The sequence below is a fragment of the Helianthus annuus genome, chromosome 9, assembly GCF_002127325.2.
Source record: "Helianthus annuus cultivar XRQ/B chromosome 9, HanXRQr2.0-SUNRISE, whole genome shotgun sequence".
Classification (NCBI taxonomy): domain Eukaryota; kingdom Viridiplantae; phylum Streptophyta; class Magnoliopsida; order Asterales; family Asteraceae; genus Helianthus; species Helianthus annuus.
This window is the reverse complement of record NC_035441.2, coordinates 187,140,152-187,167,930: the sequence shown is the minus strand read 5'-3', so window position 1 is coordinate 187,167,930 and position 27,779 is coordinate 187,140,152. Positions and strand designations below refer to the sequence as shown.

The following is a 27,779-nucleotide window of genomic DNA, read 5'->3' as shown; positions in this document are numbered from 1 at the left end:
TTTTAAATTTATACGTATTATAATTGTTATTTCGCTTTGCTCCTATATTGTTCAGTGATGATGTTTTGCTCATAATATTTACTAGAGTACATTTAAAGGACAAGGTAGTCACAAGTGATGTAATTGATAATCATGAGTTTTTCCTTTTAATTTTTCTCATTATTTAGTGGTCCAATTAATCAGTATACACGTTATTTAAGTAATTGAACATAGGTTAAAAAAGTTGTTAAGCATGACTTTTAGAGTCATTTAGCTTAGCGGGCTGGTTCAAGTGGAACACGTAGTACTGGTCTAAGATTGTCTTATTTTTATAGACGCTTGTGTGCAATATGCTAATCATTATCAAAATAAAATTATTTTTCTAAAATTATTTAAAAACACAAATCATAAACAATCAATAATGTTTATAACTTTTATTACACATTTACAACACGTGATTAAGTTTGTGAAAAGTCTAAGTCTTCTATAGGCAAGACATTTAATATCTAATACTTTTTTGTATGATCATATTAATCATAAATAGTTTTTGACCCAGTAGTTAATTGGACTCCATGGGACCATATTTTGGGAGTGTGTTGTTACTTATTGGAAGGCCCTTACAATTAATTTTTGGGTCAAAGGTCCATGTTTTTATGCCCATACATGGAGCTTTTCATTGTAGTAAATCTAATATTCGGAATTATTGTAAAAAACTATGGTATGAACCGAAACAAGAACGAAAATAGAACAATCAACACAGCCGTAGCTACAAAACAGTGACGGAAAACTTTATTGTTTAACCCAAACCGAAAAACACCCCCCAAAACCCTAGATCTTACTTATGCAAGATCTGATGTACAAACATTTAGATCAACTGATTAATCAGTTGATCTACTAAATACAAAGACAGAAAAAAAACAAGAAAGTATACGACCTGATTTACACAGCAAGATACAGTAAGACAAACAAATCTCTCAGATGAGATTAACAACTAGACGGACTGATCTTCACGAGATCGATATGCAGGCCGAGAGACAAACAGAACTCCATAGATGATATTGATACTGATCACCGATAGACTTACGGTGTGAACAACAGGGAACCACCAGTAAATTTTTGGGGAGAACTATCTTGAAGAAGTAAAGAGCCACACTGCTCATACTCTCTCTCTTCCTTTTATACCCAGCAAGAAACAATGTTACGCAATAGTCCCTGGATATTTACACTTTGCACCCTGAGTAACTAACCTGCACATGTTTACACCTTGTATGGCCCAATAGTTAGTAATTACTATAACAATATGTAACAAAACAATCCCAACAATAATAACAAAGTCATGACGTATATCAACAGTTAGTAATGTTAACAACCCAATAACAACTACATAGTATATGATTTTTAAACTGTTATTCTCAACATTCCCCCATCATTCATATACTATATATGTTAACCATAACCATACCCATTTAACAGTTACATATGCATTCCACATCCAGATAGTTTTCACTCTAGCCCCTCAAATGTTAACAGCTTACAACAATTTTGTCAACCCAAGATTGATATAATGATATAATCTAGCATTCTCAACACCCCCCCTCAATCTTGGAGCTGAACAAACGAAAAACAACATTTCCTCAAAAAATTGATGTTCCTTTTTTTTAACACAACTTGAAGCAAGCATGTTTATCCCCTAGATTGAAGAGAACAAAGATATATAGTAATTTCCATGAGAAACACTAGGTAACTGATACCAGCCAACAAGATTTATGTTCCTCTAGGAAACCAACTATCAATTTAATTTGCCTTTATTACAAACCTGAGAGCAAGTAGATAACAAGATTGAAATCTCAAGAAACACAGACACGGACAAAAGAGAATGGAATTACAATTCCCTACTATAATCAAGCTACAAAAAACACGCAGAATTATACACAAGTCACCATGGCTTAATCAATATTTCACCCTATATCAATTAGACAAAAAAAATTACAACTCTTTGACAACATACAAAGTTATGTTGAACCAACACAACCGTTTAAGACTTTGTTTAAAGACACTACAATCACAGTCCTAAACATGAACATATGAATACAACTCTCAATTAACACATAAAAACCACACTGGAGAGCACTCATATTTTGATCAAATGAAAAACACAAGATTAATCAGTAGAGCAGAAATACGAGAACTAACAAAACAACAAGAACCACATGATTCTTAGATAATATCACAACCACATATGCCCAAAAAAGCAACCCAAGTAAACAAAACCAGAAACTATCTTATAAACCAACAAAGAATCACCTAATTCCAGAACCAAACCAAACAAAACCTATCATGATAAAAAAACAAAAAACCACAAAGCACAAAGCACATCATGCCTTTGATATCTGTAACACACAATGATCAGATTCAACTGATTGACACAATCTGTTGAATGATCAACAACACGATACAATAATACCAGCACCGAGATCACAAGATCTCTGAAACAACAAGATCTCAACACTGAGATCAACAAGATGAACATACAGAGAGAATGACAATGAAACCCTAAGAAAAATCTAGAGCTATACAGGTCTAAACAACATAGAATCATATGATTGCAAAAAAATCAGACACACATCTGATAACATATAAGGTCACACGACTTTAAGAATTCAGAACCAAGTCTGAAAGACAATACATGTGAAGAACTTGAATGAAGACTTATATGACAGGATCAAAAACTTTTACAACTTTACAAGAACATATCAAGAGAAAGTTTGTAAAGAACATAAAGACTCATTTGAACCAAGCAAAAAAAACTTTAAACCTTCACAACAAACAACGAATCACAAGATTCAAGACACAAGTCTGATAGAAATGAGAATACCATAACCAATCATACCAGACAAAATACACAACCTAAACAAATAATGAAATACAATATCACATGATTTAATATCTCACACACAAGGCTAAGAATAATGAGACATACACAAGACAGTAAGACACAGCCAAACAAATCCTGATTTAACACAAAATTACACAAATTTCAACCAGAGAATACATCTTCACAAGAAATAACATACAAGGCTGTCACAAATACAGAATAATCTTGACAACACCATCGGTTAAACATGAACCATACAGCTCAAACTAACCATACAAACAAGATCATAGACAAGCAGACATTAAGACTGCGAATAAAAGACATTTAACCACATATAAGACAAAGATCCTCAACATATGGATCTCATAGCAAGGCAGACACAGACATCAAGAACAATCTTGACAGAACAAGCGGTTAGAAACACTCAAACCATATAGTTGACTAACCAAACAATAAGACATACACTGATCATGGCCACAAGACATTTATACATTGTTCAAGACAAAAATGAATAATCACTTGATTCTAAGACAAGGAAAACTATCTCTTACACAAGAGAAAACACATTAGTCAGAAACAAACGTCCAATCAAAAACAATTTTGACTAAACCAACGCATGGTAAAACGATCAAACACAATAATAGACAAAACAAACATCGACTAAACCAAACAACAAAAAATTCCTCCAACTACTCACACGAGTATCAAGAACAATATTAAAACATAGTGTGCCGGATCTCATAAATTCAAAGAATGTTTTCCGGTTTAACCAAATTTGGAGATTTTTAAAAACACACCGAACAAGACAAATCCAAGTTTATTGTTACCACAAAAAAGAGAATACAAAACAAGAGAAACTTATATTTTTCAATCAACTTGTCCCTTTGAACAAAAAATCTTGACCAAACATATCAAAGCATCAACACTTTTAGAGCCATATAGTCAATTAGTACATATATCTTCTTTCAAACGAGTGAAAACAACGACCAAATAAACAAAAACATTTTTAAGGAACACTACTCAAAATATAACCTAGCAAAGGACTCGAGACTCAAGAACATGCATGTAGTGAATCACTAAGTCGATCAACTTTCAAACACTATTGCAACTAGCAACAACAAACTAACATAAGAACAATGACAAATTTATTATGTAATGCAACCAAGACCAACAAGCACTAGACTAACGCACATCACCAACATAATAACATGATCAGTGTAAAGAACAAAACTAACCCCTTTACCATAAATCACAAAACATTTGAAAAACAACCACAACTCATATGACAGATAGACATTTCGATTGTTCTCAACAAGAGACATTGAGCAGTCAAACCATAAGAATTTTCTCATAACAAATAACAATCGCACAAACACCAATAAAAAAACCTTAACATAGAGTTTAGAAACATAAGATCTCTACTAATGCTTTTATGGACCATCTTTAAAAAATTTTTTAGCATTTAAAAAACAAGACAATAAAAATCAGACAAACAAACACAATATAATCAGTAGACCACAAGTTATCAGACAAATAACTAATTACCGAAGCAACAGACAAAAAAGAATAAACAGCTCTAAGGCGAAGCTGAGTCAGAGACAAGATTCCAGGTTCATCACTCTATGGTGCCTGGACATGCCTTTACTCAGGAGCCACAATCTAACAAATGACAACAACAACAAAGTAATAAAAAATAAGAGCAGACTGGAAAGATCTTACAGAGGGTGCAATATGCTTCAAAAGAAGATCAGAACTGTAGTTTTCAAGAACTACAGGAACTGATTAAGCCACAACCAAACAAGACATGGTTTTCAGAACCAGCAGATAACAAACCTCACAGCAGACAACAGACATTCTTCTTGATCTCCAAGAAACCCTAATTAGGATTTATGTAACACCAGAAAGAACAACAGACAATAGATCCACCAACTTGTTCCTGCACACACTCCAAGAAACAATCAAAAAACGAAAACATACAAAAAAAACAATCAAAGAAACAGATATAAAAAACTTATTTCACAGCGGAAAATCCCAAAGAACAAACTCAAGGGCTATTACAAAGAACAACACAAAACACTCCCAGACCATCAATACAAAGATATGTAACACCACACTAACCAAATATATATGACAAAGGGTTCTTCATCACATAGAAATCACGATTAAAAAACAGATTTAGCAACCAAAAGAATTAGTGAAAAACTATCAAACAAAAAAATGTTTAGAAACCCTAACGAAAGAAACTGTGGAATCATTTGAGAATAACATAAAGAGAGACCAAGAACTAACAGGTTCGAAAAAAGACTCCACCAGATTTTAACAAATACACACACAATCTTGATTTAATCACCAAGAACATTTATCAATACCATAATCAGTTAGAGACGAAACCTCTAACCCTAAATCCGAATCTACTAAAATCACAGCGGAAAAACCATAAATCGGAGCATTATAGCTCTGATACCATGTAAAAAACTATGGTATGAACCGAAACAAGAACGAAAATAGAACAATCAACACAGCCGTAGCTACAAAACAGTGACGGAAAACTTTATTGTTTAACCCAAACCGAAAAACACCCCCCAAAACCCTAGATCTTACTTATGCAAGATCTGATGTACAAACATTTAGATCAACTGATTAATCAGTTGATCTACTAAATACAAAGACAGAAAAAAAACAAGAAAGTATACGACCTGATTTACACAGCAAGATACAGCAAGACAAACAAATCTCTCAGATGAGATTAACAACTAGACGGACTGATCTTCACGAGATCGATATGCAGGCCGAGAGGCAAACAGAACTCCATAGATGATATTGATACTGATCACCGATAGACTTACGGTGTGAACAACAGGGAACCACCAGTAAATTTTTCGGGAGAACTATCTTGAAGAAGTAAAGAGCCACACTGCTCATACTCTCTCTCTTCCTTTTATACCCAGCAAGAAACAATGTTACGCAATAGTCCCTGGATATTTACACTTTGCACCCTGAGTAACTAACCTGCACATGTTTACACCTTGTATGGCCCAATAGTTAGTAATTACTATAACAATATGTAACAAAACAATCCCAACAATAATAACAAAGTCATGACGTATATCAACAGTTAGTAATGTTAACAACCCAATAACAACTACATAGTATATGAATTAAACTGTTATTCTCAACAATTATATATATTATAGTTTTAGCTAGAAAGGATACCATATGGATTTATAATTTTAGTAGGCGTTGTATGGTTCCGTTGTGTTTTCTAAATTTGGTCCCCAAAGCATGTTTTGGGTGACCAAGTGATAGGTTCTCGGGGTATGTCCCGTTAAACATGTAACAACCTTCTTTTTATTGTAGTCATTTATTCACTACTTATATTATTGCTAAGATATAGATGGTTCAACATTTTGAAAAAGTGGAATATTTGCAATAATTTTGAACAAATATTTCAATGGATTAATTAATTATATTAAATAGTAATCACCATTTCAATCGATGGATATGGTCTAAATTGAATTTATGTTTCAAGCCCATTTTCATTTTACTTTTATAAATTAGGTTATCAACCTATATGTTATACTCAGTAATCCATTATATGTTTCATTCCTTCATACAATCATTTATATTCCTTTTGAAATGCTACTCTTTGAGATTTTGACCAATCTAAATGCTATATCAATTCATCGTTTCAAATGTGTATCCAGAGAATGACGAGACGGGCTATCATCCTTTCATCTTGGTCTGAATCATTCTACATACGTAGAACATTATCTGGTAATATGTTGAAAATTATATGGTAATTGTTACCATTGGTAAATCACATTGTTTGCATATATTATTATATACGATTAACATTGAATCATATTATATATATCCCCACAAATTTTATAAAACGGACCATTGTAATAAAATTAATAAAATATTAATATCCTTAAAAATAGAGTGACCCGTGGGTACCACGGGTTATAACCTAGTTGTACAAATAAATGTATACATCATGTTATAGAAGCACAGGTCATATCTGAAAGTAATATAGGTTATCACACTTTTATTCCTAGAATTGCTTTAACCCCTTCAGACAAAAGGATTCCATTTAAGTTTCAAAGAAGACAGTTCCCACTGGCTTTATGTTTTGCAATGACGATAAATAAGAGTCAAGGATAATCATTATCCCAGGTTGGTTTGTTTTTTAAGCAACCTGTTTTTACACATGGTCAACTATATGTTGCATTATTTAGAGTTAAAAAGTAGAAAGGGACTGACGTAGATAAGGATAATAGAATCTTGAAAATCAAGGGTCAAACTTGTCTCCTACACTTTGTACAATTATAACCTTTCTCAATATCATAAATGTATTAAGGAATATACTATTGTGTTTCGACCATAATAAATACTATGATTACAACTCTATCTATCTATACTATATAATAAAAGAAACTGATTAAAACACGTGTCACTCCAACAAAAGTTTGAATCAAACCGAAAATGAAGAAGATCAACATGAAAATGAAGGGTAACTTTGTCATAAAAGTTTTTACAATCTGATGTGGTCTAAAATATACAGATTTTTTATATAATTATTCCTAAACCGGTTGGTTCTATTAAATTTATACCCGTTACCTGTTCATATTTGATATTTGATTATTTTTAGAAATATGAGGAAAAATCTATACTATATAATAAAAGAAACCATTTTGGGGACACTTGTCATCATATTACACCATGTTTTACAGATAAGTATTATTTTAGTTTAATCTTTTCTAATTAATTATAGATAATCCTCCAACTAAATATTATTTAGTATAATTTCTTATGGATAATTATTATTTAGTTTAATCTCCTTCTCATTTATAAAGAACCTTGCTACTAAATGAACTGAGTCCTCTATTGACCAAGAAGGTCGGTTAGACTTTCGGTGATGCCAGAAGTCGTTTTGATATACGATTTTATCTTGTTTCTATTTTATTTATTATCCCTGATCCGGAATATTATTTATTTAACTAATAGAGTAAACTATGATTTTGGCCCCTCTGTTATATCACTTTTACTCTTTTAGCCCAAAAAGAATTTTTAACATCTGAGCCACCGTCTTTTTTTTTCTAATTTTTTTGGCCCCTAACGTCTTTTTTTAACCCTTTTGGCCCCTAACATTTAATGGATAGGGTTGGTGTTATGGGGTTAGGAAAAAAAAATGTTGGGGGCTCAGATGTTAAAAAATTCTTTTTAGGCTAAAAGGGTAAAAGTGATATAACCACAGGGGTCAAAATCGTAATTTACTCTAACTAATATTATTTATCATTTATACATTTACAAAGTTTTAAATAATAGATTAAATTTATTGAGACTTCGTTAACAAATTTTGCTACAACAAAATAATCTATTTATATCAATCTAAATTTTTATCTATACTATACTATATAATAAAACACTAATGTGTGACACATGTCGTTCATTGTAGGTATTTATTTTATGATTTTCTCGTCTCACTTCCAAACTTATCTTATACTAATTAAATAAATAAGTGAATAATGAGCTAATATTAAATTTTATCATACTTTAAATTTCGAATACCATTCATCTATTTTTCTAATAAAATATTATCCAAATTTGTAAATTGTTAATTTAAAACATTTTAAATAAAACAAATTATTTATCACGAAAACCAAACTTTGTATTAATATATTAATATTTTTATTTTCACTATACAAAATTACATTTACTAACTTTTTTTATTATTTGGTATATAAAATTACATTTATTTAACTCGTGTAATAAATGAGGTTTTTTAAAGATGTATTATTTTATTATTTGGTAAACAATATTACATTTATTCAACCCGTGTAATACATGTGGTTTTAAAGATATAATTTTTTTTATTTGGTATATAAAATTACATTAATTCAACCCGTACAATATGGTTCTTATATATAACTTTTTATTATCTATATATATTCTAAAGTTTAGTTATATGTTCTATTTTAAAACCAAAATTTATGGTTGTTTTAAATGCACTAGCCTATAAAAATCCTATTAATTGCATTTAATTTACTTTACTTAATAATCTATATCTATAATATATTAAAAAGAAGAAGTGATGTACCAAATTGTAATTTTACTATTTTTACAAGTTGTGAAGCATTACGTACAAGGATGTGTAAGCCATTTCATCCAAAATTTTAAGACACTAAAAGGGTAAATGGGGGATTTCAGACTCCTATATCGGCGATTGAATGCATCTGTTTCTAATCGATTCAATTCCTTCAACCCTGCTTCAATTCATGCTCAATTAATACATATAGAGAGAGAATCAGGCATAGATCGCCAGAAAGAGAATGGGGGGAATGAGAACAGGCAAGCAGAGGAAGGGACTTTGATGGTTATTCAATTGAATGTCAGTAATTGTGAAACCCTTTATCATCCAAACGCACAAAAGACAAGACCAAAGCACATCTTCATCATCATCTTCTACTTCCAAATTCCCAAATCTTCCATCTAGGGTTCCGATTGAGACTTGCAGAGGTATGTTTTTGGATTTGATTATGTTCGGTAATGATGATAATCGAATGAGACTAATCTATACCTGTGTTTTGAAGCTGTAATCGGTGTTTAAGTATACCGTATGGTGGATGTGAATCGCCCCTTCGTTCAATTCTAACATCGTCTGCAACGAATGCTTTATGTATATTTGCTCTCTCCCCAACCAATGATATATTAAGCTGATTACGAATCCATTGTTTTTGCAGGGACATAGGGTTCTTCGGCTTACCATGTCCAAGAAAGGGTTTTGTTTTCTTTTTTTGTTTACATCCACTTATTATTAGTCCTTTAATATTGGTTTTCCATTTCGATTTATAAGAAATCAACGTTTATCTATGTTTTGCAGGTTGGTATACACGATTGTTCCAGTAAAGGTTTTGTTATTAGGAGGTGTTATCTGATCCTTTTTAGTTTCCTGAAATACCCACGTTAAAATGATTATGCCTTTTTATCTGGTTGAACCTAATACTTTCTTGATTTGAAATTCAAAACTACAAGAGGTTGTGATGATTGAACACTATTTGAATCGAAATTGGGTTAATACTTAAGTAGTAAGCTCATTTACACAGGCTAGCCAACTCGAGCTCTATAACTGAAGCTTGGGCGTGAGTACTGATTCTTTTTTTTATGTGCAAAGATATATTAACTTTTTGTACTTCTTACGGTTCTGATTCTTTTTTTGTGTGCTTATAGTGTGTGTATAAGCCTTTGGAATGTCACCCAATGGTTCCGCAGTTACAACCTTACACTTTGGCGTGAGTACTGATTCTTCCTGTTTAATAATTCTTTGTCCGGCCTTTTTATTACTTGAGCTTTAATGCGAGTTTCTTTTATGGGAAAAATCACTTTGGAAATCTACATCTCTCATATTCACATATGGCTAAGGTATGTAAGCTGGCACCTTAGTGATGCTTATATATCTTAAAAAGTTTTACCTACAAATCTTGAGTAATTATCGTATTTGTTGTTTTGCAAGGCAAGTTATTGGTTAGCAGATCAAGAGTGCCAAATGATCTTTTCACGTTTATGTTTGTAGAAACCAGAAGACTTTTTGGCCAGAAAAGAGTGCTCGGATATACGTACGTGTTCAGGGCGCACAACTTAAAAAACACATTGATGCAACTTTGGGTAGTGGATATTTGACGGAAGTTGTTTGCCTACCTCCTGGAGAAGATCTTAACGAATGGCTGGCAATTAATGGTAACGATCTTCAATGATTTATCATGTAAATTAGCATATGATTACTAATTTTTGTAATTACTGTTTTGTTCATATTTTGTTATCTGCAGTTGTTGATTTTTTTTAATCAAGTGAACATCCTTTATGGTACTCTTGCTGAGTTCCGCACACAATCGACATGGCCAACATGACAGCCAGAACAAAGTAACTTACTTGCTTAAAGACTCTTCACCAGTAACTTGCTTAAATTAACCTATTCTGACCCGAACCTGTTTTGACCCGTTCTATTTTTTATTATCCTTTATTGAAATACAATTATATGTTTTAAAGCATTAAGCATATAAACTGCCATGTATTCTCACACAAACTTTATAAATTTTGTGATATGTTTATAAAAAATGTTTTATTACATAATATTATATGTTACTAAGCACTATTAGTTTGGATATTGTTTGTAAAATTTTTATTTTTGACTTTTTGCTATAGATGAGGTTCAAAGGATGGTATGTGGGTTTAACGATGGAAGAATTTGGAACTTGTGTTGGGCATTCATCATTTGGAAGCAGATGCCGTGATTGTGATTTCTGATTACCAAGAATAAATGTAATGTGATGTATGCTATTGAAAAACTTTTGAAAATTGAGGGCATGAAGATCTCTTTCTGGGCAGCTGTTTGCTATTAGCCATGATCAATAGTTAACCATTCCTAATGTTACAGGTATAGTTTATTAAAAAGGCGATTGAAGATATGGCTGCCAGAAGTTTGGGATACTTACTAGAATTGCTAATGCCAGAGCCATCCCAAGTTGAGCCCAACTTAAAAATCAAGTGAGTTTACAATGGCAGTTTTCAAACGTGTTTAGTAACGTGCCAAAACAAGTCATTTTGGTACGGGTCAAAATTGGCTGGGTAAGGTTGCCGTAAACAGTTTTTTGCACAAGCTTAGCCTACAATTGATTTAGATGTCAAAATTGGTTCAAAAAGTGATATTTTATTATTTTGTTTTTGAACATCCAGGCATACACCATTGAGCAGACGGATTCGTAGATTTTTTTTAATTAATACTTTCTGCACAAGCTTAGCCTATGATCAAGCATTTGACTTTGACCTCATCAAGTATATAGAGATATGCATGACCTCACCCATAAAGTTGATGTTCATATCCAGTAGTTAGTTGAACTATTTTTATATGCATCAACTTTTTTATATTATATATGGTTATATACTGTCACTTTAAATGGAAATGTTATTGATTCAAATTATGCATGCTTACAAGTGTTGGTGATTTTAGTGTAATTAATTTATGAAAGGTGTGGTCCGTGTGGGCTACGTGCTTGAAGTGGGTTCAAAGGGGAAACGCACAGGGCCCAAGGGACAAAAGTTTATAGTAGGAAGCATGAACTAATAATCGCTAGAAATTATTCTCTTAGTATTAACCGGTGATATTAGTAGTGACTACGACAAATAGTAACTTTGCCTAGCAACTTTAACTACCGTGATTACCCGAATTGATACTGTTCGAACATGGGTACCAAGGTTTGGTTTTTAATGGTTTTAATCCATGTAAAACCGGTGTTGATTGGTATATCGAATGCATGTATACCGAAACGAACCATTATAAACGATATCTGGTTTTGTTATGGAGTGCCCAAAATTCTTTGAATGGACAAATGCATTGCTTGCTAAATGAAAATCCATGTAGAAGCTATGCTGCAATGTCACAACACTTGAGTCAATGGGTGCCTTTTGGGTTATTATATCTCAACAATTATTACGTGGTTTTACTTTGTTTGATATAAATAAGTTGTTAACATGTTACTTACAACCCTTCCCCATGTACTGTTTAACCTGTTATAGCGTGGTCTCAAAAGGCAAAATAAAGACAATAACTATTATGTTAGTTACAACCCTTCCCCCTGTCGTTTCAGAAAAAAACCAATAACTATTATGCATGTCGTGCATCGCACGGGTATTCCCCCTAGTTTAATATAAAAAATTATATTTATTCAACCCGTGCAATAAAGGAAGTTTTTAAAGATATAATGTTTTATTATTTAGTATATAAATTTATTTACTCAACCCGTGTAATACACGGGGTTATAACCTAGTATCTATATAAAATAAAGAAGGCCAATTGGATTTTAACACCTTTAACTTTGAAGAATTGGCCGATAACACCCGCAACTAACACTTTGATCTGTGACACCCCAAACTTTTAATTTTGTTTGTCATTTCACCACTCAGTTAAAAAATGACTAACTGAGTTAGTCTTCCATCCTACGTGGCACAGACTTGATTACGTGGACAAGATGACATGGCAAATTCTTGATTACGTGGCACTACATGTGTATAACTGTATATAAAAAGCAAAAGAAAGTATTTTAACTGGGTCTCTGTTGGATGCGTTCTAGACAATCTCAAATCCATTAAATTCTAATAATCCAAATCCATTAAACTCATTTGCATTTACTATGGTTCATCATCATTTGAACACTCAACTGAACACTCAACTCCAAGACACCACCACCACAACCGCCACCGGAGATTCTCAACAGCAAAACCCACATCCACTTTTCAACAAACTCATCACACACACACACACACTCTCACACCAATCCACAAACCACAATGGACTTCGACACACCGTCAGATCTCATCCACAAAGCTCAGATCGGCTTCAAACAAGCTGCCGGACTTTCATCTTTCAATCGTAACGACACAAATCTGCTGTCCATTTCCACCGTCGAAGCCTCCATATCCTCCTTAGCCCCTTCGCCGCCCTACCTCGGACCGCCGCTGCCACTGTTGCCGGTGTCGGAGAAGACGACCAGAGCTTCTCTCTCTTCTGTTTTCTCCTCTCTCTCTCTCTCTCTGTCTCTATCCGTTACTCACCACCACTCGACAGTGGTGGTGGTGCTCCGTTTTGATGAAGCTAAAAATTGAGGGCGTGTTCCACCGGGAAACATCTCGATCGACAACAGGAACGACGGTCGGCACCTCCTGGACTATCCGCCGGAACCGACGGTCACCGGAGATGAGGGCGAAACAGAGGCAGGGTGTAGGTGTGCAGGTGATTGTAGGCTAAAACGTGATTTTGGGGGTGCTGTGGGTGGTGTTTGGCGGAGAGGGTGAGACGCCGGAGCGCCGGTGATACGGCTCCGGTCATCGGAGCTCGTGAGGATGAGAGAGAGGCCATGAATCGATGAGGATTATGAGGAAATTAGGGTTGTTTGGATTTGTCTGGTTATAAAGAAGGAGATGAGAGTTAAAAGACACATCATCGCCACACAATCAGCTCCAACTCATCACATTTGTGCCACATTGGCAAAAATAGTCCACGTAGGATGCCAGCTAGGATGGAAGACTAACTCAGTTAGTCATTTTTTAACTGAGTGGTGAAATGACAAATAAAATTAAAAGTTTGGGGTGTCACAGATCAAAGTGTTAGTTGCGGGTGTTATCGGCCAATTCTTCAAAGTTAAAGGTGTTAAAATCCAATTGGCCAATAAAGAACTAACATGAAAAGCTTTAAATATGAAAAAAAAACTAAGTTTACAATTATTAATTTAAAAGCAATTAATGATATTTAGTGTTGCATTAATATGTAAATTAATTTGTTTGTTTGTATACTTTGCGTAAATGACAGATTTAAGAAGACTTGGGCCAAGGTTTAGGAAAAAATTTGGTCGACAGAGGGCTTGGGCTACCAAGAGATAGTTGGGGGCGCAAGTTGTGGAGGAGGCTGCCATTTAATTAATGTAGAGTAAATTACGTTTTTGGCTCATGTGGTTATATCACTTTTACTATATTAGCATAAAATAATAATTTTTAATATATCTGTTCTCATGGTCTCTATAACTAACTATTTTGGCCCCTAAGTCTAACCATTTTAGCCCCATGATCTCTATAACTAATCATTTTGGCCCTCATGATCTCTAGACTTAGAGGGCAAAATGGTTAGTTATAGAGACCATGGGGGCAGATATGTTAAAAATTCTTATTTTGGGCTAATACAGTAAAAGTGATATAACTACAGGGGCCAAAAACGTAATTTACTCATTAATATATTGGGGAGAGCCATAAATTAAAACCCTACGGTACATATATAGACGGTAGATATACCATACAGAATATATACGGCTGCATATTAGACGCGCACGGCAAAAGAGATATATTCGAAGAAGGGGGGACGCAAGTCTTGGACGGCTGAGAAGACGATAACACTATTATTAGTGTGGGTGATCAAGAAGAAAGAAAAAGAAAATTGGTTTGAGGGTTCAAGTCGCGATCAAGATTCAAGTCCGGGTTTACAATTTATTAGTATTCGATTTTGCAAGACTTTGTGTTATTCATACTATATACTATGAATTGTTATATATTTAAGACTTGGTTCATGTTTGTTACTATGATTCCTGGCTAGTTATTTTTCTACCTGAGTTTGTGATGAATATTCGTTTTAATCGGTAATCTTTCGGTTTTGGTAATTTATTGATAAATTAATATTAAAGTAAGAGACCTAATTATTTTTGGCTAGATGTGTATGCGTACTTTATTCTAATTTATTATCTTATAATTGTTCCTCGTGTGTCTTTGTGAATGTCTTTCATGTATAGATGCATGTTAGGTTACCTACTTTGTGTTTGTAACTAGTTTATGGTTTATTGAGCTCGTATCCCATAGGAACATTGTTTGATAATTTAGAGGAGTTTAGTGTTCTACCTGTTCTTGAGACCGGAAGGAGATAGATAGTTGGGATTCTCTTTGGTGCTAGATATTTAGGTGCAGTGAGACCGGGAGAAGATCTGTCTAAGTTCCCTAGTATTATTTGTTTTTCTAAGTCTTGTCAAGATTTTTTAGGTTACCCCGTACACTTTAGGGTGTATTGTGATTAGTGAGACCGAGAGGAGATCTAGTTTTTGGGTACTTTAGTATTGTTAGAGAGACCGGGAGGTGATCCAACCCATACCAGTGAGCTTTATTTGACCTTTAGACCTTAGGAGAAGTTGATGAGACCGGGAGGAGATTCAACCTGTCTTTAGTCTTAGAGTGTCGTATTGTTAGAACCTGCTTCCATCATAGTTACCATTGCCGAGAGAAAACCGATAGTCACGAATATGATTCCAAACCTGAATAGTATTTTCTCATCCTTGATTTCACCTTAGTAACCTTCAGCCTGCGTCTAGGTACTCTAGTTCGTTTTAGTTAATTCCTTTAGTTTAATTAGTTAAAACCCCAAAATCCAATCAAATCAAATAAACTAGTTAAGTAATTAGTTGAGTCAGAGTCTAGTGTAGCGTCGCTAGTGTCTCGTGGGTTCGATACTCGGACTTCATTAGGCTTTACTACGTACGATAGGTACACTTGCCTGTCACTGGTCCAACATTAGAGAGTCTTAGGTGCTGTTTGTTTTTTAAGAGGTAAAATGTCTGTAGTCTGCGAACCACATCTGCAGACATCTGTTGAAGAAGAGGTGGACCAAATGTCTGCAGTCTGCAAGAAGAAGACTGTTTGTTTTTTAACATATGTAGACTTCTAAAATAAACTGGTGGAGGTGTACAGACGGTGGTGGGTGGTGGACGGTGATGGTGGTGGACAGTGGTGGTGGTGGGTGGTGGATGGTGGTGGTGATGGACGGTGGTGGGTGGTGGTGGTAGACGGTGGTAGTGGGTGGTGGACGGTGGTGGTGGCGGTGGTGATGGTGATGGTGGGTGGACGGTAGTGGTGGGTGGTGGACAATGGTTGTGGTGGTGGTGGTGGCGGTGGTGGTGGTGGCGGTGGTGATGGTAGGTGGACGGTGGTGATGGTAGGTGGACGGTGGTGGTGGGTGGTGGTGAACGGTGGTGGGTGGTGGACAGTGGTGTTGGTGTTGGTGGACGGTGGTGGTGGTAGACGGTGGTGGACGGTGGTGGTTGGTGGTGGTGGGTGGTCGTGGCTGGTGGTGGGTGGTGGTCCGTGGTGGCCGGTGGTGGTGGGTGGTGGTTGGTGGTGGTGTTTAACCTTCTGCAGACCTTAGAAGATCTTAGAAGTGGTTGGACCAAGTCTGCACCAAGAAGACCTCGCGCAGTTACAAAAGAGTAACCCTTGATAAATCATGATTGCAGTCGGTTGCTACTAAAGTCTCTCACGCATTCGAATATGAATATTCGTTAAAGTTTTAAGAGCTGGTATGTGAATTTGTTGATTAGAGCGTCATATTATAAATGTTGTAACTTGAAAATAGTTAATTAGGGTAAGCCAAGCCTACCTCGTAGTTTCAGGCATGACTAAAAGATTAAATCAATCTAAAGAAATAATACACATGTGTGCAACTTGTGGTGATAGATATGTTGTAGGCATAAAAGTGGTGGTGGCGTGGTGGTGTGATATACGGATATGAATAACTGAAGTGATATAATATTATGTGGGAGTACATGCAGCAGCATGATCAAATAACATGTGGTAGTGAAGAAAACCAAGCTTGGATAAGGTACGTTGCATGTGTTTATAGTATCGTGTATAAAACGTAAATTGGAACATAAAAAGTCTAGGCGTGTTAAATGACTTAGTGGTTAAAAGGAAGAATCCGTGTTAAGGTTGGGAGAGTTTTAACGTCGAAAAGTTAAAGGTGTGTATTAAAAGGTAGAAAGAGAAATGTTTTAGTGATCATATTTATAAGGCCAGAGGGTGTGGGGGGGCGCCACCACCGCCAGCTCACCAACTATGGCGCCGCCGGCGCTATACCCCACACCGAGCACTTCAAGGAGGGGCACTATAGAGGTGTCCGCCATCATGTTAACGGGAGGAAGGGGGTGTTCAGGTGGGGCCCATTTGTTTTGCACCAATCAATTTTTTTTTTTTAATTTTGATTAATAGGGGGCCCCATCCCACACCGTGCAAATTAAAGGGGGCGTTATGGCTGACGTGGATCCTACGTGGTGTTTACGTGTCTTGATAAAGCCCCTAGGGGCTCCATCCCACACCCTCCAGCCTAAGTAGAGATGTTGATTGATTTAAATTATAAGAAAAAAGAAAGAAAATATTATAATAAATAAAAAAGGAGTATTAAAGCAAAAGCCTTTTAACAGGGGGAGGGGAAGAAAAATAAACAAAGAGAGAAAAGGAAGGAAAAGACGGGACTTTTTTCGTGTTCTTGAGTTTAATGAAAACTAAAGGAAAAGAGAAGAAATCAAGCATTTTATGTGTTCCCGAGTTAGGAGGAAAAGAAAAAAAAAATAACAATTTTACCATTAACCCTTTAAACATAAAACATTTTAATTAGATATGAGGGCAATTTAGTAATTAATAATATTTTTTCTACTAATCTCTCCAATTTGGGAGGATGAATATATGAACAAATTTTCTTTCCTTTTCACTCCTTTTCCTTCCCCTTCTATCCTTAAAAAAACTTGAGAACATGGTTTTTTTTTATATTTTCATCTCTTTTCTTTCCCCGCCCCTGTTAAATGACACCCGGGATCAGTAAAGTAACTAAAATCCTAGTTATACATACTTATGAAAGTAATGAATTTAGTTTGGGACAAAAAGAATAAACCTTTGAAGATGAGGGGTTAAAGTTGGAATCTAATAAAAAGAATCAGACAAATTACGAAGGGGGAGAGTATGGGCATGTTTGGGATTCCTTTTCACTCAAAAGGACTTTTGAGAAGCAAGAAGTAAGAAATTCTTACTTATTGACTTCTCCTTCTTGAAGGCAAAAAACTGCATATAAGTCCTTTTCACAGAGTGTTTGGGATTCCTTTTAGATATACAAGTCCTTTTCTAGATGATGTTTGGGATTACTTTTAACTTTTAGTAGGTTAATAAGTCCTTTTGAGCTCAAAAGTCCTTTTTGAGAAGGAATCCCAAACACCCACTATATATATCAGCCCTACGCCCTTTTCTACTCTGATCGCAGCAATTAATTCGCAAACGATCGTGATTTCGAGATTCTTGGTGGTTATATCCCACTTCTTGTGTGGGATTAGGTGTAAGGTATGAATTTCAAGAACCCTGGTTATATCCCACTTCTTGTGTGGTATTGACTGTATAGATTACTGTTGTTGGAATTGGGTTTTTATGCCAATTTGATGCATGCCTTGGGGGTCGAACCCTATAACCGTTTAATGTGTAATGAGAAACTAAGTATGTGATACTTGAAATTTGTGTGTATAGTTGTTGATTATATGATGATGTCATAGCTTTAGAAGTTGATAATCATAGTTGTGCATGTCTATTGATAACTTATTAAATGTGCACACACGGTGTTTGTACAAATGTCACAACCAAACCTATATCTATTCTAATGTGGAATTACTTGTTACTAAAGTATGTCAAACATGTGAATTTAACCCGCGATCTAATTGCTTGATGATGACCGTATATATAGGTTGAATTAACCATTAAAATTTGATTAGTTGGTAAAAGCTCTAGGTGTCTTCATAATGTGCCTAACATGCATAATTAGAAGAGGTGGTTCAAGTATACTTGTGGTCGTCTTACGTGAAAGGAAGTTTTGAAGTTGGGAAAAAAATCACTAGCATCTCTGTTTGAGGTGTATTCTATATGGTTGAAAAGCTTGTTGAGAACGCTATGTTCAGTGGCGAAGCTTGACCCGAATGACCCGGGGGGGTGGGTCGAAAACATATATACCAAAAAATTTCTATAGAACCGGGGGGTCGAAAACGTATATACCAAAAAATTTCTATACGAAAACTACATATATAACACTGCTAAGCGAAAGTTCAGGGGGTCGGGCGCCCCCTCCCGCCCCTTCTATACTTCGCCCATGGCCATGTTTCATCTTTCAAATTAAGAATCTAATTCAGATCGGAAGTGATTCAAAACAGTACGTTAAAATGCCTTTTCAGCATGCTGTTTGGGATTGTTTTTAGGCTCTGTCCTGTTCTTAGATAGTTTTATATAAAATTGTACAAATATGTTTGGAGAAGGTGTGTAGTATACATGCTCGGAAAGCCCTTTGGATCTACTACACTCCATATTTGAACATGAAAGGCTAAATAAAATCAGAAAGTGGTCAAAAACTAATCGAATCGATGTGGTGGACTTCTCATTTGTTAAGTGATCGGTTAAGTTATATGTCATTACTCATTCCTAACATTTGTAATTCTTTTAGGGTATGTTTGGCATGGGGCTTTTAGCAGCTTTTAAGAAAAAGCTCCTACTTAATAAAAAAACCTTGTTTGGTTGAAGGAGCTTGAAGCTTTTAGGTTAGGAGCTTGAAGCTTTTGGTTGAACGCTCCTACTAGTAGCGTTTAGAAGGAGCTACAAGCTTTTAGGGAAAAAATGACTATTTTAACCTCTAAAAATAGTGAACTTTTAAATGCACAAACTTTTTAAATTTTTAATTATTTCCATTTTGGTCATTTTATACATTTTATTAACAGCTCCAACTACTCTGCCAAACACCAAATATATCTAAAAAGCTACATCTACTAGCTACCAACTACAGCTACCAGCCACCAGCTTCCAGCTACCAGCTTCCAGCCACCAGCTACTTTTGCCAAACATACCCTTAGTGTGTAGCAATCTGCAAAAGAAGAAGAAAAATTGGAAATTGATATGTTGAGTGCTAACTAACAGTAACAGCTAATTGATCATCAACGTTAGGATTCTTTGTACTTTAAGTCTGGTGTCTGGCATGTATATTCATATAGTGATATAGCTCTTCTGAAAAACAAATAGGTTTTACGTATTTTATAAACACTATTGATATTGGTATTTTGGTGTGGTTAGACTCTTTAGGGAATGGTTCTATTATCTGCACCAGTTTTCTCCTATTTTGGAAAAATAGTAAACCATAGAAAACAGCGTTTTATAAATGTTTACTTACACTTCTAAAAATTCGAAACCAGTTTACAAAATTCTGTTGGACCCTGTTTAATTTTTTTTGAATTTGACCAACAGTTTTGCAATGGATGACCTTCTGAGAGCAATTAAGGCAACAAAGGATATTAAAGATGACATTCCATCTCAAATAGAAGAGGTAAACTAAAACTGAAAAATTAATCTCCTAAAACTTTATTAACATCATCATGTTACTTATGAATTCTCAATCAATCTCACACATTGCTTTCTTGCCCAACGATGTAGGGTCTTTATTTGGGTTCAGTTGAAGCTGCCAATAACAAGACCCTTTTGAAAAGTCTGAACATCACTCACATTTTAACCGTTGCCTCATCAGTTCCACCCGCATACCCGAATGATTTCACTTACAAAACTTTTGATTGTAAGATGGTTCATTTTATTGATCAATGATAATGTTCCGCGTATATGCTTCAGTAAACTTTTTCTATATCTCACCCGTATAACTTTATTTGATTTAGTACACGACAGAGGAGACATAAATATTGCACAGTTCTTTGATGACTGTTTTGGTTTCATTAGTGAAGCTAAAAGAACGGGCAACGTGTTGGTTCATTGCTTCGCAGGAAGATCTAGAAGGTGATTTAGTTTTTATGAAATAATTTTTTGGAAATGACAGTTGTAGACCTTCCTTTCAATAACTTCAATAACGGATTATATGTTTGATCTAGTGTGACTGTTGTTGTGGCCTATTTGATGAAGACGCATGGCATGAGCTCGTATGAAGCCCTGAACCTCGTGAAAAGGAAACGAAGCGTGGCTGCTCCCAACGCTGGTTTCATATTGCAGCTGCAAAGTTATGAGAAATCCCTTCCAGGTATGTGGTGGTTTTATGTAGAAAACAGCTCGTGATTAAGGATCCTCTTGAAGGATACCTTCACGTTCACGATAAAGAATCTTAAACCTCAGTTGTTTTAGATACGAGGAATTAAAAGTAAGTCCGTAAATATGAGGAATTACTTTAGCTTTCTCTAAAAATTTAGGGATGGGAAACGAGCAGGGCCGGCCCTGAGAATTCATGTATCCTGTTCGAGCTTGAAAAAACGTGCCCTTAGGCCTTAACAAAATTGGGTATTGGGCCCACTAAAGGTCTAAACCGCTAATGGACTAATAACTAATCTAAACCATAAAAATAGTTTTGTAAGTGGGCCTATGTTGGTGTTTGTATGAGTATACCCTATTAATTTATTTATTTTTACATATACATATCGAAGTTTTTTAAAAAATATCGGACCCTTCGAAATATCAGGCCCTGGCCGGTGGTCCTCCCGCCCACCTTTAGGGCCGGCCATGGAAATGAGGATGGGGATTAGGATGGAGTGAAAATAGAGAAATGTGTTTTCCCTGTAATTGGAAGATGGGGATGAGGATAGGGAATGGATTAGAGCACTCACATCAGGTTCTCTAAACCTATCACTATCCTCAAAGCTTAAAGAAAAACCAAAGATCCTTTTTTTTCACCCTTACAATTAGGTTCTCCATCTATGTACCCCATCCTCAAAATTTGACGGAAATGTAATACAATAGTCCCTATAGTTGGGGCTGCCTTGTTGATAATGCAACTCATTCTTCCAACCATCACCTCCTTCCTTAACTGATTCTTTCTTCTCTCCACTCCAAGTCAAATTGTCGGCTTTTAGAAATGGGAACGTGCACAGATTCTTGGTAGCAATTTGCCTTTGGATCTTGACTCCGCTTCAATTGATCTGGTTGAAGATGAAGATGCATTTAAAATCTGGTTGAAGATGGCGATGAGTTTGAAAATTGATTTGGTTGAAGATGACAATTAGTTCGAAGTTTGTAGTTAGCTTAGCAACTTATGAGATGTTTACTTGGATTCTTGTCATGTTGTGTACTTGGGTTTTTGACTTTAACGTTTCACCATTAGGGTTCTTAACCGAGTAATCGAGTATCAACAACGTAACAAAGACTATGGAGGTTTAAGAATCTTAGCAAACTTGAATTTACAATTAGACAATTGAAACACATTAAGGGGCTATTTGGTAGCCTCTTAATGACCATTCAAATGCTATCTCTTAATGCTTTAAAACCTCTGAATGAATAAGAGGCAACCTCAAGTCTGAATGTTAAGAGGTAACCTCTCAATGATAAATCATCACATGTCACATTCTTATACCTTCTCATTGGTAAAATTTTTAATGGTTCCATTAAGAGGTAGCCTCTTAATGACCATTCAGAGGCTACCAAACAACCCCTAAGTGAATGTTTAGGAAACTAGAATAAGCAATTAACAGAATGCTGGATAAACTTGAATAAGCAATTACACTTCTAAACCGAGTACACAATTAAATATCGAGTCAAAACACATTATAGAGCTGGAAATTTTCCGTAATTAAAATCGCACTGTACATCCCATTCTAAAGTGTCTAACTTGGCCCTAGAGATGGGCAAATTGGGTTTTTTGTATACCCGGAACCGGTTCCTAACCGTACCCGGTTCTTGACTGAGTTTGAATGGAACTGATTCTTCTAGGACCCGGTTTCGGTTAGTACCCAGTTTCAAACCAAAATTACGGGAACTGTTCCTAACCGGTCCGGATATATTGTAACCGGTTCCTCCGAGGAACCGGTTCCTCCGGGTATCTTCCAGAAAAGCTGCAATAAAGCTGCCAGAAATCGATTCCTAACGACTTTATATCCGTTAGAATCGATTAATTGCCATTAAAACTTTAAAATCAGTTTCAAGTATTTATAAGCATATCACCTTCAACCAAAACTTAGTCCCACTCAAATCGGTTTCAACCTTCAAATTACACCTCAAATCGGTTATGGCATGCAACGATGAAGTGGTCATGGTTTTGGAAACCAAAAGAAACCCCAAGTTTGGAAGCACTTTGATCTGTGCCTGATGTCTGATAGCCATGAAATGGCACGTTGCAAAGGTTGTGGGAAGTTCATGAAGGCTACGGCAAACTCGACGCTTAAAAAAACACACCGACCGTCATTGTCCGGTGACAAAGGCTACGGCGAAGAAAAGTGAAGGCGGTGAATCATCCGGAACTGGTTCTTCGAATGTTTAGTGTGTTTATGTGATGTTGGTTTGAGTATGTTTTATGTTAATCTTATGTTTAGTTATGATGTTTAGGTATGATGTTTGGTTTTATGTTAATGTTATGTTTTAATGGTAGGTAGGTAATGTTAGTATAACTCCGAATTCATGTCTATTATATAATAATTTACATCGAGATAGTTGGTAAACGGGCAACAAGCTGCGCCGCTACCCCTTTTTGAGTAGCAAAACTAAGCCTTTTAAAAACTACGTCCATAGATCTCGGGGTCATAACATTACTATGCATGTCCCTTTGAACTCGACTAAGAAGGTCCACAGCCTGTGGCGCCAGAAAACCAAAAGTATCAAAAGCAAATGTTTGGTTTTAACTTTTGGATAAGTGTAAAATACATTAACGGCTTAATGTACATCACGTACGACAACGTCCGTGATTATGTGTATAACGTGCGTGATTAATGTTTTCCAACATGCGTGATTAATGTTTTCCAACATGCGTGATTTGGGTGTTTTAGTTTATAACGTGCGTGATTTTCAAATGAACGTGTGTAATTAGCTGTCGTACGTGATGTACGTTAAGCCGTATTGTACGTTAATTGGCCTCTTAACTTTTAATGTAATTGGTTTTATTTTAATCCTGCCGGTTCTTTGTGTTTACGGAGGAACCGGTTCCGGGTAGGAACCGGGTACGACCCAATTTTTTTTTTTTTTTTTATAAAATGTGGAACCGGGTAAAAACTTACGGGTTTTTTAAACCCGGAATCGGTTCTTCTATACAGCAGGTAGGAACTGGAACCGGTTCCTGGTCGGGTCTACCAGGTCGGGTTTGGAACCGGTTATTATGCCCCTCTCTACTTGGCCCTGTTAAAATTGTTATTCGAAAGCAACTAACGAAGCCTATATTCGAGTTTTAGGCTACCATATGTATGCCATCGCATTTAACCTACCCTTTAAGACCACGTTTAATTTGGGTCAAATACTTTTCATTTAAACATCTTCAGTATACTTATCCAAACATTAATAATCTATATGCACCAGCAAAAAACAACTCATTACACCCAAATCTTCATGAGATGAAAGAAATGCATAAAAAGGGTAAACGAGTTCAAGACATGATTACTTCCTACAATCCGACTCAAACACCAATGAGGAAATCTCAAAACAAAGTATTCACAGTGACAAGATTTTTAATTTTGAGAACACCCAAATTAATATCCTCTTCCAATTGCTCTCAAGGTACATGTTCATGGAATCGTGGTCGTGTTTTATTAGACATCAATGCTTTAAACATGCCTCCAAATAGCACATATGCATAAAAGTTCATTTTAAAAACATATGTCTAACTCATTGAATGCTTGACACCTACTTTATGCATTTATCATGTTTTCTTTTCATTTTTCCATATGGATTAGAACGAGATACATTTTTTATGTGAATTTTCAGGCATACGAGTCATTTTTCTTTCTATAATGACAAGGTAAAAAGGTTTTGTTGGTAACTTTAGTGTTATCACTTCTCAACTATTGTATGTAAATAATATACCATGATAGCAAAGGGACTTATGTTAAGCTTTAAAATGGGTGAGAATGTGTTGAGTAACAATGTAAATCTAATGGCTTTTATAAACGTTGACTATTTTTGGTTAGCTTTCGCCTTTACATTATTGCATAAACGTATAGATGAAAAGAACTTGCAAGAGATTCTTTTATTTAGCATATATGTCTCATTCGAATACGGCGGGACATAAAATAACAAAATGACTCAACAAATTGCACACACAACAATGTCTAGATACTCAAAAGCCCCAACTATAACCCTTTGAGCCCTTGGCTTTATGATGTTCTTCATCTTCACCAGAACGATGGTTAAATTTTTTAATCATCACTTGGATCCTTCGGAATAGACTTGGTTTATGGGTTGATACGCGGAACCCAATTGAATCCAGAACCCACCAACTTCTTCCATAAAAACTCACAATGTGGCCTCCATTTGTGAAGAACTTAAACGGTGTTCCTTTTTCCATGCCAAATGGCCCAAATGTTCTTCGATTACTCTTAAAACTAAGTGATTGAATCACAGGGAAACCTCCATAGACCATAGGGCAAAAATGCCCGCTGACACCTATCAAGATTTCCTCCGGAAATTGTAGCTTAACCTGAAATTAGTCCAAGAATAAAAAAAAAACCATGAATCTGTATAATAAATACGTACGCCTAGATTTAGCTGAAAATGTACCTGGGCGCTTTTGATTCCGCCCATGCCACCATGTTTTACCGCCCGAAAAGATTTATCATCGTTATCATATGTTACACGGAATGAGTCGATGCAACTTCCATATACTAGAGTGATTTCTCTAACTCCACCATGTATTCCATCATCCCATTGATTCCCAACATTTCCTCCCCATGGTCCCAATTGTATGCTTGTATCCTGTTGCATGTATTTCAGTTCTCAAGTATCAGTGATCGAGATCATTATCAAAATTCATAGAAGCTAGCCAGCACTACTAGAAAAATTAAAATTTCTGACACCATTTTCCATAGGAAATGCGTCACAACTCGCGATTTTCTACGAATTTGTGACGAAATGCATATGTAGGAAAACCACTCGTAGGAAACTGGTTTCTTACGCATTTTCTACGCATTTTCCTACCCATTTCTGACAGAAAAGGGCTGTCACAAATTGCTACACATTTTCTACGCATTTTCCTACCCATTTAATGGAAGTTAAATTTTAATTTTTGCTACACAATTGTCACGAAATTTAATTTTTATATTTTTTCTTAGTTTATGACAAATTTCCTACTACCTGTTTACTACGCATTTCTGACGAATTTGTAATAATAAAATGAAAAAAGAAAAGGTTTCTTGCGATGGATTTTGTGTCACAAACCCGTCACTAAAAATGATTTGTTTAAAAAAAATGTTTGTAGGTCCCTATCCGGTGGATGACGAACCTCAAACCTTGTTATACTAACTCACTAGCGAGTGCGGAATCCAAGCTAGCAAGCAAACCGGGATTAAACAAGTATGAACACAAGCACATACGGGTTCACCGATTAACACAACTTGTATTAATGCAAATGAAGGTTTCGGTTACAAGCACAATGTTTACAAACCTAACTTGTAAACTCTCAAAGTGTGTGTGTGTTTTCTGGACAGAATGCTCTCAACAATATCTCTCGGATGTGTGTGTTCTGTCTGTGTGCCTCTGTCTAAAACTCAACACTGCATGGGTATATATATACCCAGCCTAGCATGCCTGATCGAAGGATCTGATAGATGGTCCGAAGGATCATCTATCGAAGACCAAGTATTCGAAAGATCATCAAGGACCTCGAAAGATTACCTTTCGAGGTCTATGATTCGAACCATATCTTTCGATGAGGTCGAAGGATCCACATTATCCTTCGACCTCTTATCCTTCGACACAGTACATCTTTCAACTGTTGACTAAGTCAAACTAGGAGGACGGTTGACTTTGTCAACTTACAGGACTGACAAGGACATCGTTTACATACAGACCGAATACAGACAAAGTACAGACACAAGTGCACCAACAAACTTCCCCTTGGCTGTAGCTTTGTCTTTATCTTCTATAGTTGTAGACTCGTCTCGAACTTCGACGGTCTTTTGGTCTTCGAGTTCTCAAAACTCTGATGTCCTTTCAAGTCTTCAATGTCGGAGGATCTTCAAAGTCTTCACATCTTGAAAGCAGAGAGTGTATCAACAAACTACCCGTATCATGTAGGAAGTGTGTTGACAAACTCCCCCTTAACATAAGCTCCCACTTGAGTTATGCTCGTGAAAAGACTTTATCTTTATGAAGTGAGATCCTTGTGGTGTTGATGATGGTCAGCGGCTACTCGATCATCTTCATCTTTTGAGCGCCTTCTCGTCGTGTCCTCCTTCCAAGGCTTGTCATCGACCATGTTCTCCTAGCTTTTAGAATCTGCACATGCAAGAAATCTAAACACGTAATGAGAACAACTGTTTGGAACAGTATAAACAAATGACACACGAATGACCATGTCATAATCAAACACCGTCCGACAGTTTGAAAGTTTAATAAATTTGTTAATTTTAGATTTAACTTTCAAAACTTGCAAATTTTGACCGTTTATGAAGATTTAGTCAATTCGGTTTTCGTTCAGGTTTCAGGTAACGAAGACTTGAGCTCCAACATCGTACGATCGAAAATAAAGAAGAAAGAAAATCTTTTTGGCTTTTATAAAGTTTATATTAAAACACACCTAAAATCTTTTTGGTATTTTTGAAATTAAAAGACAACAATTTAAAATCCTTTGAGTGTTATCAAACGA

General features: G+C 35.6%; 2 protein-coding genes and 1 long non-coding RNA gene across 3 annotated transcripts; 2 read left to right on the top strand and 1 right to left on the bottom strand.

Annotated features, from left to right (window-relative positions):
* Positions 1-9,807: 9,807 nt before the first annotated feature.
* Positions 9,808-11,416, top strand: LOC110875118. The gene is made up of 5 exons (XR_004868267.1): positions 9,808-9,996; positions 10,085-10,146; positions 10,428-10,591; positions 10,681-10,774; positions 11,057-11,416. It is a non-coding gene; the product is annotated as an uncharacterized LOC110875118 (long non-coding RNA).
* Positions 11,417-18,331: 6,915 nt separating this feature from the next.
* Positions 18,332-22,364, top strand: LOC110880139 (dual specificity protein phosphatase 1). The gene is made up of 6 exons (XM_022128714.2): positions 18,332-18,541; positions 20,474-20,552; positions 20,660-20,795; positions 20,893-21,010; positions 21,103-21,248; positions 22,053-22,364. Exons 2-6 carry the CDS (start codon positions 20,481-20,483, stop codon positions 22,172-22,174), a joined length of 594 nt encoding a protein of 197 aa, XP_021984406.1. The 5' UTR covers positions 18,332-18,541; positions 20,474-20,480; the 3' UTR covers positions 22,175-22,364.
* Positions 22,365-25,253: 2,889 nt separating this feature from the next.
* Positions 25,254-25,897, bottom strand: LOC110876953 (jacalin-related lectin 19). The gene is made up of 2 exons (XM_022125111.1): positions 25,694-25,897; positions 25,254-25,613 (listed from the first exon to the last, which is right to left on the bottom strand). Exons 1-2 carry the CDS (start codon positions 25,895-25,897, stop codon positions 25,254-25,256), a joined length of 564 nt encoding a protein of 187 aa, XP_021980803.1.
* Positions 25,898-27,779: the final 1,882 nt, after the last annotated feature.

Bases quoted from the DNA above. Each gene is read 5' to 3' on its own strand.
- LOC110880139 (XM_022128714.2), top strand. From the start codon at position 20,481: ATGGATGACCTTCTGAGAGCAATTAAGGCAACAAAGGATATTAAAGAT. The intron at 20,796-20,892 runs GTAAGATGGTTC...TATTTGATTTAG, and splicing joins CACTTACAAAACTTTTGATT to TACACGACAGAGGAGACATA. The intron at 21,011-21,102 runs GTGATTTAGTTT...TGTTTGATCTAG, and splicing joins TTCGCAGGAAGATCTAGAAG to TGTGACTGTTGTTGTGGCCT.
- LOC110876953 (XM_022125111.1), bottom strand. From the start codon at position 25,897: ATGCAACAGGATACAAGCATACAATTGGGACCATGGGGAGGAAATGTT. The intron at 25,614-25,693 runs GTACATTTTCAG...GACTAATTTCAG, and splicing joins GCGGAATCAAAAGCGCCCAG to GTTAAGCTACAATTTCCGGA.